The sequence below is a fragment of the Panicum hallii genome, chromosome 4 (genome assembly GCF_002211085.1).
Source record: "Panicum hallii strain FIL2 chromosome 4, PHallii_v3.1, whole genome shotgun sequence".
Classification (NCBI taxonomy): Eukaryota; Viridiplantae; Streptophyta; class Magnoliopsida; order Poales; family Poaceae; genus Panicum; species Panicum hallii.
The window spans coordinates 2,287,206-2,299,737 of NC_038045.1; the positions used below are offsets into that span (position 1 = coordinate 2,287,206).

Consider the following 12,532-nt stretch of genomic DNA (forward strand, 5'->3'; position numbering starts at 1 on the left):
CAGCATTCAGCATGTCAGGGCATCTTCGGCGCAGAGGAAAAAGATGATTAGTACCCTTGCATCTCGTCGAGACAGCAGAGTGTTGAACTAACTACTGCAGCAAGCATTTTCTCCTCTCCTGTAATACTCCGTATTGTTTACCTCTCTTCTTTAAACTTTCCATTACTAGAAGAGTAAGAACAGTTGTTCCTCCGTCCAGATGGAAGACGGATATCTTATTATCGGCTACAGTTGCTTTATCATCCATTTTTTTGGACACCATGTTCGATCGTGTCTGATTTTTCTGTATCTGTTTTCGATCCATAAGTGGACGAGCGCCATCGTCAGCAGAGAGCCAGAGAGGACGACATGGACCCCAGGTCTCGACCCAAATCACACGGTGAAACTGTGAAAGTGAAACTAGGAGACTCAGGCTGTAATTTAATTTGTCCACACGATGCACAAAAGCAGGCGAGGCCGTCCTCAGATTTCGCTGTTCGTTCGACCACGGAGTGAAGGGCACTACGCTCCCTGACGGCACCAATCAAACCGCGATGCGCGAGCTACTGGCAGCGGATGGGAGGAGCTGTCTTCTTCCACCGCCGTGCCGCGCACGAGCCGGCAGAAACCTCTGCGTCGCGTCAGGCGGCGCCGATGCCTCCATCTCCATGGGAGAGCAGGCAGCAGACGACGAGCCAACAGTCGCCGGCACGGGCGCGAGGCTCCACCACCACCGCCCATCCTCGGTCCTCCCGTCCCGGCCCACGAGACCGCGCGCTATCCGGCCACGAACGGGTGGGGGCTGGCCCTGGTCGGCCGTGTACAGGCAGGCAGCGAGGCCCAGGCGGCCAGGCCCCGAGTCAATGAAGGATCTGCAGAGAACCAAAAATGGCAGCATGTTAATGCCGCCAATTCGGCGCTCACTCCATGTTTCCTTCATTGCAGTTGCGAGCACTGAACACGATTGAGAGTTCCCTACCTGTGATGGCACTGGGGTTGTATGCGATGCTGCGAGGCAGTGAGAGTGATCATTTCTAGCGGATTGTGATGGTGCGTAGTAGACTACTATGAAATTTACAGAAAATTCAGAGCAAAGTGCGAGCACTGGAGGTCGTTTCTTCCCCAGTTGCAATCTCTACTACCTGGGAATGTCGTGTTCCGAGGTATTCAGGGAGTGTCAAATTTCTTTGCACGTGTAGGTTTTTGTTTCTCAAGGAATTTTTCTGGTTCCGGTTGGTAGTTGCGTCGAGGAAACGCGGAAAATCCGTGGCAAGGGAATGGGGGGAGGAGAGAGAACGAACCAGCACCATGGATTCGTCAAGGACAGAGACGCATTCCTCTGCATTTTTTTTGTCACACCAATTTTTACAGGCTTCACCTTTCTCTTTTTTTCACTCACATGACAAACAACATCATGATCGACAACCATCATCGAGAGAGGTTAAAAAAAAGTAGAAGAAGAGGTGAGTAGGAGTAATCGGAGTAAAAACTAGTGGGCGGCCGCTACTACGGCGCCGGAGCAGAAGGCGTCCCGGCGGACGGCGCTGCCGCCGCGCACGACGAAGTGGGCGAGCGACCGCGTGCTGGTCTCGGCGACGCGGTTCTCCTCGCACAGGAACTCCCTGGAGCACGCCCGCTCCACCTCCCGCTCGTAGTCGTGCACCAGCACGTCGGTCGTCGCGCCCTCCCCGGCCCGCGTCCGCGCCAGCACCCCCGCCGTGAATATCGCCGACATCCTCCCCGGCGACGACGCCGTGTACCTGTTACGCCGAGCACGAACCACATTGGGGACGGATTTAGATGCTTGCGTTCAGCTCGAACTAGAAATGGAGCAGATAAAAATTAGATCTTTTTTTTCTGGGTGTGGGTGGAGAAGGGGATAGTGGAAGAAGTTGGATCTTGGATGGGTTACCCGCGCGGGCCGTCGACGAGGATGACGTCCCAGGACACGTCGTAGAGCTGGTTGGGGAGGTCGTTGATGGCGAGGCGGCAGTCGGAGAAGAGGAGGTTCTGGACGGGGCGACACTCGGCGGCGCGGGCCGTCCGGGCGGCGTCCAGGAGGTCGGGGAACTCGCGGACAGTGGTGGTGTAGGCGACGTCGTAGGCCTCCAGCCCCGGGTGCCGGCCCTCCAGGTGGGAGACGTAGTACTGGTTCTCGTCGAGGAACACGGTGCGCCCGCCGTGGTTGAGCGCCCGCCACAGCGGCGTCTCCCCGCCGAGCCCGAACACCAGCAGGTTGCACGGCGCGCGCCGCTTCAGCACCGCCGCGATTGCGCGCACGTCGGGGCCCGGCATGCTCGCCGTCGAGTTCCCGCCCGCCGACGAGTACTGCACGAGCGCGTCGAACACGTACCCCGGCAGGCCCTCCCCCGTCCCCACCGCTGCCGCGCCGCCGCCCCCGCCCCCGCCCCTCGCCGGCACCGCGAACGCCGCCGACGCCCTCCCGGACGCGCCGGCCGCCCCCGGGTCCCGCGCCGCCGACAGCAGCGTGGTCGCGAGGGACACGCACGCGAAGCAGGCCAGGAACACGGCGGCGCACACCCGGCGCCGCGCGCCAAGAACCGCCCCGGGGGAACCCGCGCCGCCGGGCGATTTATTCGACGACGGGTGGACGACCAGCAGCTTCGCCCCGCTCAGCCCCTTCATCTCCTCCCCTCCCCCGGCTGCCGAACCCCAAGACACGAGCTTGGAGCAAGGCAATGGCGAGGTGGAGCCGACGTGCAGGTGGGCGTGACGAATTTAATAGGACCGATCTGCTCCCCCTTCCCCCAGAGAGAGAGAGAGAGATAGAGAGGGAGTGAGTTGGGAGTGGAGAGCGAATGGAGGAGGTTGTGGTGGTGGCTGCGTGGGATGGGGAATGGATGAAGTGTCAGCTCAAGTGGAGGAGGAGGGAGGACCGGAGGAGCTAGATGAAGAAGACGGGTTCGGTCCGGAGTCCGGAGGGTGGTTGAATTGAAGGGGGAAAGGAGTTTAATCCCACCGGGATTTGCGGTGGGTGGTGCTCTTCGTTTTCGTGAGCGGCACTGGCGTTCGGCATGGAGGATTAGGCCGGTTCATGAAGATAGCAAACGAGTTGCTTAAACTGAATTAGTATTTGCTAGTGATACTGTACAGTAGCCCAAAAAACAATTATTTGTGGTAAGCAGAATCTGAATTAAAGTCTTAAGTACTCTGTCGTCTGTCCGTTCTAAAATATTAGCTGCTATTTATGTTTGAGTTGTTTCAGTAGTAGGAGTACCACTGTGGAGTTCAATCCGGTTGCGTCAACGTAAGGTACGAGTTTTTGTCATGTAGGGAATTCACGTTGTTAGGCCGTCGAGGCTCCTTTGAACGGACGAAATGTGGAGAGCCATGAAAGCCATCGTTGCCTGCCGTTCTGCACGAGATCGGGAGAACAACATGATGAAACCTGCCGGCCCCCTCACCTTTTTTCCCCTGCAAATGTCAGTTCCAGCTCGGCCTGGGAACGGCTAAACGCTGCAGGTCGAGCAGCACAATCAAGTAGTAGTTGGGAAGATACTTTGCAGAAACTAGCTGAACATATGAGGGCATGCGCGATCAGTTTCGAAATGAAAAAACTTCAAGCTCAAAGTCAGCATGAGTAGTCATGAACCGATGCGTAAACACTTACCATCTAATTCCTTAGATAAAGTCAGCAAGAAATGTCTCGAGATACACCAAAGTTGGGTGGCATGAAATGTTGTCTTGACAACAAAAAAGAGAAAAAGAAAAGAGATGCACATCTCCATCCATAAATGAGTTAGATGGGGAGGTGTTCTCAGAACACGCTTAGAATTTAAGTCACGGGTCTGACACCTACACGCCAATCTGCTGCCCATCCATCGACGTCCGGCCATTTCTGGCTGAAGCCAAGGAGAGCACAAGCTGCCACCACACTGACGAGCCCATGCAGCGCAGCTGCTGCCCTGAACCTGAAGCGTTTGCCCCCGCTTTTTCTAATGAGGATCTCTGAACCACTGGGATTAGTCTATTGCGCAACCGAGAATGAAGCGATTGTAAGCTAATCTCAGAGAGGGTGCTCCGGCAGTTAGCAACAGAGAGGTTTGTCTTACTGGCATAGAACGGGGCAACGTTTTGCATCAGCAAAGTACAGCACCCAGCGTATCTTATCACACAGAATCTTTGTACTGTCGTCCCCAAAATTCCTATAGAAAAAACATATATATTATTGTTTCAAAACATACATATATTGGAGACTGAATAGAATAATGATATTGTAAAAGGCATTTCTTTGGGGCAAATCCATGAAAACCATGGAGACTGATGAACTGCTTGCTCTGCAAATATGGTTGCTTTTCTGAGACCCAAGGGAGTATGATAGAAACACCAAGCATCAAAAGCAAGAAACGAGCAGTGCATCTGAAGAAAGGTGAGAGCAAGCATGCTGTCTTGGTCTCTTAACATTGACGCCCATAAACTTTAGGTGGCTTCCCAAGAATGTTTGGCATGCGCCAAATCTCCACGCCATGCACTCGCCGCTCCCCTTGCAATTGCGAGGTGAAAAGAAAAGGAAAGCTTGCTCATCTGATGCCGCTCCTCCACCGGACAATAAAATATCAGGTCGATAATGGCGTCAAAGAGTTCATGGAATCATCGAAAGCGAAGTCCTTCCTTCTTTTCAGGTCTGCAGTGCTCATGGATGCTGTGATTGCTCTTGCTCCCAGGATCAGAATCTTTCTGGAAGGCCTGCAATGGTTTGCTTTTGTTTAATCGTAGTAGTATGCAAGCCACTGCTCCTTTTCTTTTTGACATGTTTTGAATTCAGTTTAGGGTTCAGAGAATGGATAGGAGAAACTAGAAAGTTTATTCCATTGCATCCAGCTGGTGTGGAGGAGGCAAACCTCAGACTTACACGTGACCGATGCTTAAGCACTCGCGCTTAAAAAGGAACAAAGTACATTACTGGTTCTCAGCTAACATACAACTAGATTCGAACAAGTTATGCTCCAATGCGTTACTTTGATGGCCAAATTTGGGGACAATGTATTTTGGTCTTGTATTCCAAACATAAAAATGCCAGCTACCTCTCTGGACTCATTGCTGAAAACCTGGACAGCAAAACCAAACAACGTCAGCTGTCAGTTTCGACAAGAACTAGCAAACAGTGTGGCGAATGCAAGCCGACACCATTTCAATGTACCCATAATCCAGTTTCATTTTTCTGACAGAGCACTAGCAGATTGCTGTTGGCCTGTTGCTGCAACCAACGGAGCTGTTGGGATCTGGCTGCGCTAGTGCTTCCGAACTCTGCATTGAAACATCGTACTGGAGCCGGAGGTCTAAGCATTGACACCTGACGTGTCTCCTATGAACAACACCTGGATTAGTGTCACGATTCTGAAGAAAACCGAAAGGTTTCTGTACTTGTTCCTCCATTTAAACAAACGGTACTGGTATTTTGATCCCTTCTTTTCTGAAGGGCGTGCTAGCTGTGCAGTTAGTGGGACAGGCCAATCACATTGATAACCCATTGTGTTGCACTAAACTGAACGTCAAACTCAACCACTCGCTAGAGGTACAGGAAGTTCAGGTAGCCTAGGGTTGGGGGTTCTGTTGCAACGGCGAAGGGGTCGGTTGGTGACCTGCAGCTAACAGCCTAAAATTCGACCGGGAGTTGAGATGGTCGCCTTTGTCCTATCATGTCCAATAACAGGCTCTCTGGTATTGGTAGGACAGGCTTGCAGATGCAGAAGATGCTAAGGAGCATGGGTAAAATATATTTTCATAGAAATGATATGCATTTATCCATGGATTATTGAAGCAATCACACGCTACTTTTTTGTGTTTACAGTCTGCACCTTTTCAGTGACCACCACCTCTCATGTTAATGGAAGGTGTGTACAATCATTGTTCAGAACTTCAGAGACAGGGAAACAAAAGCGCTGGTACAGTTCATCAGAACTATCACAATTAGATATACAGTACTTCTGTGCAGAAAGTAGGACAGCCGGCAAATATCATGAAGATCGCCAAACCCACCATGTTTTCTCATTTTCACAAAACCATTCACAGTAGAGTCATTGACGTTTCTATAATGCAGCGCCATACGCACATACCCCACCCGGATCAACCATTCAAAGTACATCAGCGATTGTGAACAACAAATGCACACACCATTCACAGTACAGTAATTGTCTTATTGACGCTTCTACATTGCTGTGCCAGATCTTATCCTGTTATCCATCAACAAGTACAATAAATAACGTACTGCAAGATTGATTTCTCATAACCATCTTAAGGAGTAAATGCGCTCTCAATTCATAACAACACTACTAGCTTAAAATCTGCAGAGGGTCAGTGACAGGATAGGGGAGGGGGGGGGGGGGATGTGCACTGACAATACTAAGTGATACAACCAAACCCAGTTACATCATGCCATGCATCTAAAATATGGGCAAGACATTCCCTGCATGACTATGTCAGCGGGCTCGGTGTCAGAACCAGTCATAAGTGAACAACGTTGATCATTATTCAAATGCTCATCTTTCAGCTGCACTAGGGGCGCTTATCACGCTTACGAAGACCCATCCGGGATTTGGCGTATCTAAAACATGTTAAGGAACTTGATTAAAAGTAAAAGAAATATGAATGGAAAGTAGTGATAATGCATGGTTACTCTTAAAAAAGCTTTAGCATGCAACAACATTAGGCTACAGACAACTAGTTAAAATAATGAGACAATAATTACTCTCACAATGATTGTTATTTGTTAACTTGCAATGCAAAGCTCTCATGAATTGAGGTGAGACTGAACAAACATGAACTAAAATCAGACTAGAAACTACAGAAAGTTTTCCACATGATCTGGTGATGTGCTGCTAAAGTTCAGGCATAACAAATATGTAATGTAACCAGCTCTACTCAAATGGTAATAATTAAAGCAATCAAATTAACCCTACATATAGATTTGCAATCAAATAAACCCTGAGAAAAGAGAATTTGCAGCTAAATATAATAGTAAAAAAGTTAAATTCCTAAATTGTAGGATACTCTAAGCGTATTCCCTCGCCAGGTGATGAATACAGGATAACTCCTTGGAGACGATTTAGGGCTTCAGTTGAGCTGTTCGCATCCTGCAGACATGAAAATAGGTTTAGGGTTTACTTTGGAAGAAGTTCAAACACAGATATAGCAGTAATAAAAAGTTAAGGAGTAATTCAAAAATAATTAAAAAATGTGACAAGAGAACAAGCAGCATTGCATCACAACGAACAAAAATGCTAGTTTTAAGCTATTTAAAGTTGCTACCCACTATTTCATGACATCACATCAGGAAAGCATTGTATTGATGACTGTGCATACAGTACGATAACAGTACTCAATGGGGCACTGTATTGGCAGCTGCATTTGGAGCAACAGATCAAAATCACATATACACAGAAATAACACTAAAGTAAACCTGAAAGCATATAAGTTGTTTAAAGGACAATTAACACAACCTTAATTGATTGAATTCATCTTGTTTCTTAACATACCAAACTGACATAATTGAAATTTAGTACTATATGATAAGTAGATACATGTTTTCCTTCCATAACCCTCTTCACTCATTTACAAAGGCATAGCTGCATTTCCTCAGTTCCAATTCAAAAGATTAAAGAGAGAGAATCTCTGCAGGATTGTATAACCAGGAAGGAATCTAATTAGATACTCTGAACCTTTAAGACGACTCCTTGGCTCAATTTATAGGGCATTGATGTCTCACAATATCTGCCTAGTGATGAAATCAAGTGTTTATTCTTGTGCCAGCTCTAACTAAAGCTTCTAGGTTTGGCATGAACTGAAAGCTCAACCATTATAATATCATGAACCCTATATGTACACCATAAGCCATGTAACAAAAATAAAACCACTATTAGTCCCATGTAATGGCTGCCTGGCTGGAAATTAAGAATAGACGGTATGATAGTCCACATCACTGTTTCATAGAGAATAAAATAAAATAGTAATCAGGGACACAGGAAGAGTAGCACTTTTTTTCATTAATCATTATACCTTGAAATCAACAAATGCAACTGGAGCTCCAAGCTTGTTTTGCATCTTCAGCTTCACAAATCCCGCGCAACTAATTACGCAAATAAGCTTGTCAAAACAAAATTAAAGGCTTAATCCCATCTCATGAAGCGCTGGTATATTGGCAATACCTCGAGAAAACATCTATGAGCTCTTGCTCTGAACAAGCTGGACCAAGGTTCGCAACAAAAAGAGTAGGACATGGAGGATTATTTTGAGGGGCAATTGTGGATGAATCCTGCAGGCAAGTGCACGACATAAATTCGTAAACCTTGAACCTCTTTCAATAAAGCATCTCATACAAAAACGAGAAGAAACAGATTAAAAGCTGACAGTGTTGAAACATTTCAGTTTCTTAAATCCTAAGCTCCGTGGTTCTTGTTCATAGAGACATGGGATTTATTCAGTATTCCACTAAACAACTTCAGTTTTTAATGTGGTTCAGTTGGCAAGCCAACATCAAAGGTTTTGTTCCTGATCGTCTGGACATATGATCAAGCATGGTTTGTTCTTCATCATCTGCACATATGATCGAACATATGTTGTATATGTGGACAACCAATTAAAATACAATTGAAATCATTAAGTTGACAACAGAATATAGGTTGCTTAAATTCTGACTGCAGATCTAAGTAGCCAGGACAACGACAATCGACAGTATCATAAATGCAGGAAATGACTTTTTCTTCTCTTTTTCTTTTTCTGAAAAAATGGCATATGTCTTGTGAATGAAGCAAACCACAAGTGCGCCCATTCATATAATGAGAGGACTTGGCAAAACATGTCAAGCTTTGTAGCAATTATTTGCAATTAGCATCTTAAATACCAGAATTATCTGTTAAAATGGCACAAAGGTTTGAAGGTTTTCACATAAAACCGTCAAGGAATGAACAACCCCCCCAAAAAAAAAATAAAGTAGCTAATTTGGGACTACTGCTGGAGAGTGACCCCCTAAATCCAATATCTTGTTTCATTGCTTCAAAGTTTAATATCAAAACGACAAGGCATGCTCTGCATATTTGTATCAAGAGACAAGGTGTGGGACTAGAACTTACCTTCCTGAAGGAAGCACTAGACTCAAGGCTTGTGTAACTGCATGATGGAACAGTGCTAATTAGAGTTGTAATATTTCCTAAAAGTATAGCTCCAATATAGTATTGATTGTCTACATCCTATTATCAGCTGGCGGGTAGTTTAAAGCTGATTTCCCCAACAGAATCACATGATAAAACTGTGCTCAAGTATTGTGCCATAACCTTTGTGCAGAAGAATAACCACTCAAGCTGTGTGAAGAATTACCCATTCCAGATATGTAAATATTGCTTCCAGCACCTGATAGGGCGCAACGTGTGCCAAAGATGTGCAAGGTGAGTGCTTCGCAGTAATGTTCAGCCATGTGAGTAAAAGAGGCACTTCACTGAGGATATGAAGTCACAGATATACACATTTAGTAGGGTATGAACACAAAGAAAATAGTGGAATATATACTGTAGGAACTCAAGATAAACTAGTTTCCCTGACAGTTCGAAATTAACTGTGATGCTGGGAGGGAGTAGAACTGTGATTTGCAACAGCCTATGCATGGTTCAAGTGATTGTAGTGGAGCTACCATAAGCTCTAAGCACTACCTCATCATGCATAGATCAACAAGGTGTGGAAACACTGGTGGTTTTCTTTCATGACATACAGTCTGAAAAGCTACATGAATGATACCTGAATCAGGAAATCCCATTGGTCTCTTAGTTCTTTTCTCGGGAGAATAAGGTGAAGCATCATCTGATGACATCAAAAGTGTGTCAGCAATCAGCATCAATGTGGAACCACATTAGTAGAGAAGGAAGATGTCCTGGAACTGAAGGCTACCTGATCTCAAGCGCTTTGATCTAGAATTGGATTTTGCGAGGTCCACATGAAGAGAGCAATTCTTCTCAAGGTCAAATACCATTCCCTGCGGCAAAAAAAAAGGTCGATAATATTGCTGGTAACTTCATATAAACAAATCACTTGCTGCCAAGACTTCTGACACGGAAAGAATCACTTTGGAAGCATGATGAATAGAAAATCATGTGGTAATGGTAATTTAGCTGCAATGAGTGTGGCTGGCATATTGCTCAACAATGTCGTGTGGAACTCTTACATTTGTGGCACTCAAGGCAGCTAAGGCAGATGGTTGATCAGCAAATACAGCAAATGCATATGCCTGCAACACAGAAACAGATCGATTAGGTTAAATATAGCCTTCGAAAAAGGAACAGCCACGAGTGAAAGCCCTAGCGGTGGAGCATACCGAGGGGTTGGAGTAAGGGGAGGGGAGAACCTGGGAGGATTTTCCGGAGCGGAGATGGGAGGAGACGTATCCAGGGAAGTCGCGGAAGAGGTTGTAGACCTCGCGAGGCTTGGCGTCGGCGGGTAGGCCAGCGATGAAGAGGGTACGGAGCTCGTCCCGCGGCGGGAGGGCCTGCTCCGCGCGGTCGTAGTAGGCGCCGTAAGCGGTGGGGGGCGCCGGCTGGTAGGCGTGACGGTACGCGCCGTACGGGGAGGTCCCCGGCGGAGGAGGCGGCGCCGGCGGGTAGGAGGAGTGGTTGAAGTACGAGGCGGCCATGCGGCGTGCGTGCGCGGAGAGCGGGGGGTCGGGCAGGCGGTGGCTGCAGGCTGGCGCGGCGCCGGCGGTGGGTGGCGAAGTGCCGAGTGGCCGACGCGATTCGGTGATTTCCGGCCGTGCGGCGGTGCGGGTGCGGCCGACGGGAATTGGGAAGGGGATGTTTGGAGTCCGGATTTGGAAACTCTGGCCTGGAAATTTCCAATAATTCGTTAAAATCTGCACTGCGTGGGTTTGAATTCGAAACTCCTTTTTTCCCCAATAACTGAGAGCCGAGCAACAGAATGGTCAGTCGATACATATCTCGTGATACGCATTTTTATTTATTACTCCTTCCGTTCTAAATTATAATTAATTTTGATAATTTTTATGTATAATTTTACTATGTATATAGATATACACTATATCTATATATATAACAAAATCTATGCACCAAGAAATTCCAAAACAAATTATAGTTTGGAACGGAGGGAGTATATTTTTTTAAAAAAATATAAAAGTGTATGTAACATTACATGAGATGAAAATAGTAGATACTAGACGAAATGAAGTTGCATCTATCAACACTTATCATCACTTAAGTTGGTAGCAATAAGCCAATAAATATGACAACAATTTTTTATATACATATGAATTTTCTTTATTTGAAGCAATATTAGTTCATGTGGGAGTATAACATGACAACATAGGAAAATGCTAGACAGTCAAGGTGATAGAAAAAAACTCATCTTAAGAGAGACACATTCTGATTCCTAAGGGTAGTGCTTGAAAGTTTAAGTAAAAACACTAGAAAAAAGCGCCACTTTCACTGCTACACGTATTGAGACACCATTGAACCTACATTTTTTGAAAGAAAAATCGCACCTAAATGGTTAATCTATCCTTTTGGGGAAAAAAAATCAAGCTGTGTTCGCAGCCTTACTACTGAAGGACTTATCACTATGCCACAAAGTATGATATCTATTATATATGTCTAAAGATGGTAAGATACTATCTTGCACATTATTATTTATACCACTGGAGTAAAGTAGAAATATTAAAGGTTCACGATGGAAATATATATATATATATATATCTAAAATCGTACTTGCGGTACTGCTATTAATATGACTTAACTCATAAATTAAAACTTTATCTATTTTTATGAGATTACCAAATGGTTTACAAAAGCCATAAACCAAACCATTGATGTAAAATCAAACAATCCAACGCTACGTGAGACCAAGCTGTACAAAACAAAATCGCTGAGCACTACATGGAATAAAGGTGTAGAAATCGTGTATGTTGCCGTACGGGTAGGGGTGGTAACGTATTCTTACATATTTTTAGTTCAAAATTATATTAAATTAGAGTCCGGCTCTAGCTTTTAAATTATCTAGGCTAAAATTTAAGATCCCTAGTAAACCAAGATGGCTCAGATAAGCCATTGCCATCCAGCACTCCAGCAGGTAGCTGGACTACAGGAGTACGCAGCCGTAGCCCGTGCCCGTTAATGGCGAGGGCGCCAAGGAGCCCGTGGGCCCGAGCTGTTCGGACTGGGGCTCCGGTCGCCAACCCAATCGTACGGTCGGCCGCCACGCCTGGAGGGTGCCTCATCGCACTCCTCTTCTGATCAGTGGGCGTCGGTCACGTTTGTGGCCATTCGGTTGACGTCGGCATTGTGGCGGGCTTGTTGCCGTGAGTGGTTGACACTACATGCGTCGTAGTTGGGGCCGACTTGGCCGCGTACCAGCGGGCGCTGCAGGGCAGACGCCGGACCGGGGAGAGGTGCAGCCGCCGCGTTGCGGCCTGCCTGGGGCTGACGTACCTATTGCTGGTGGACCGAAGGGTTCGGCTGCTGCGAGCATGCTCCCTCGACTGGGCAGGAGGCCGCGTGCCGATGGTGCGAGGCGGAGCTCTCCGAAAATGGACGCTCTCCGA

The 12,532-nt window shown here is 46.7% G+C and overlaps 2 protein-coding genes across 2 annotated transcripts; both read right to left on the minus strand.

Moving 5' to 3' along the window:
• Positions 1 to 1,290: 1,290 nt before the first annotated feature.
• Positions 1,291 to 3,049, minus strand: LOC112888409 (protein IRX15-LIKE-like). The gene is made up of 2 exons (XM_025954617.1): positions 1,892 to 3,049; positions 1,291 to 1,739 (listed from the first exon to the last, which is right to left on the minus strand). The coding sequence occupies exons 1-2, from the start codon at positions 2,623 to 2,625 to the stop codon at positions 1,469 to 1,471; spliced, it is 1,005 nt and encodes a 334-aa protein (XP_025810402.1). The 5' UTR covers positions 2,626 to 3,049; the 3' UTR covers positions 1,291 to 1,468.
• A 3,074-nt stretch (positions 3,050 to 6,123) lies between these two features.
• On the minus strand, positions 6,124 to 10,811 carry LOC112891097 (U2 small nuclear ribonucleoprotein B''). The gene is made up of 10 exons (XM_025958024.1): positions 10,331 to 10,811; positions 10,151 to 10,213; positions 9,877 to 9,961; positions 9,727 to 9,789; positions 9,270 to 9,345; positions 9,069 to 9,105; positions 8,145 to 8,251; positions 7,996 to 8,065; positions 6,991 to 7,073; positions 6,124 to 6,544 (listed from the first exon to the last, which is right to left on the minus strand). Exons 1-10 carry the CDS (start codon positions 10,613 to 10,615, stop codon positions 6,496 to 6,498), a joined length of 918 nt encoding a protein of 305 aa, XP_025813809.1. The 5' UTR covers positions 10,616 to 10,811; the 3' UTR covers positions 6,124 to 6,495.
• Between the last annotated feature and the right edge of the window lie 1,721 nt (positions 10,812 to 12,532).

What these genes read in the sequence shown, in the direction of transcription:
- LOC112888409 (XM_025954617.1), bottom strand. Translation starts at nt 2,625, where the DNA reads ATGAAGGGGCTGAGCGGGGCGAAGCTGCTGGTCGTCCACCCGTCGTCG. An exon ending in CTCGTCGACGGCCCGCGCGG is followed by an intron (nt 1,740 to 1,891) that starts GTAACCCATCCA and finishes TCGGCGTAACAG; the next exon opens with GTACACGGCGTCGTCGCCGG.
- LOC112891097 (XM_025958024.1), bottom strand. Translation starts at nt 10,615, where the DNA reads ATGGCCGCCTCGTACTTCAACCACTCCTCCTACCCGCCGGCGCCGCCT. An exon ending in CTGCCTTGAGTGCCACAAAT is followed by an intron (nt 9,962 to 10,150) that starts GTAAGAGTTCCA and finishes TTTTTGCCGCAG; the next exon opens with GGAATGGTATTTGACCTTGA. An exon ending in GGTTATTCTTCTGCACAAAG is followed by an intron (nt 9,106 to 9,269) that starts GTTATGGCACAA and finishes TCCATCATGCAG; the next exon opens with TTACACAAGCCTTGAGTCTA.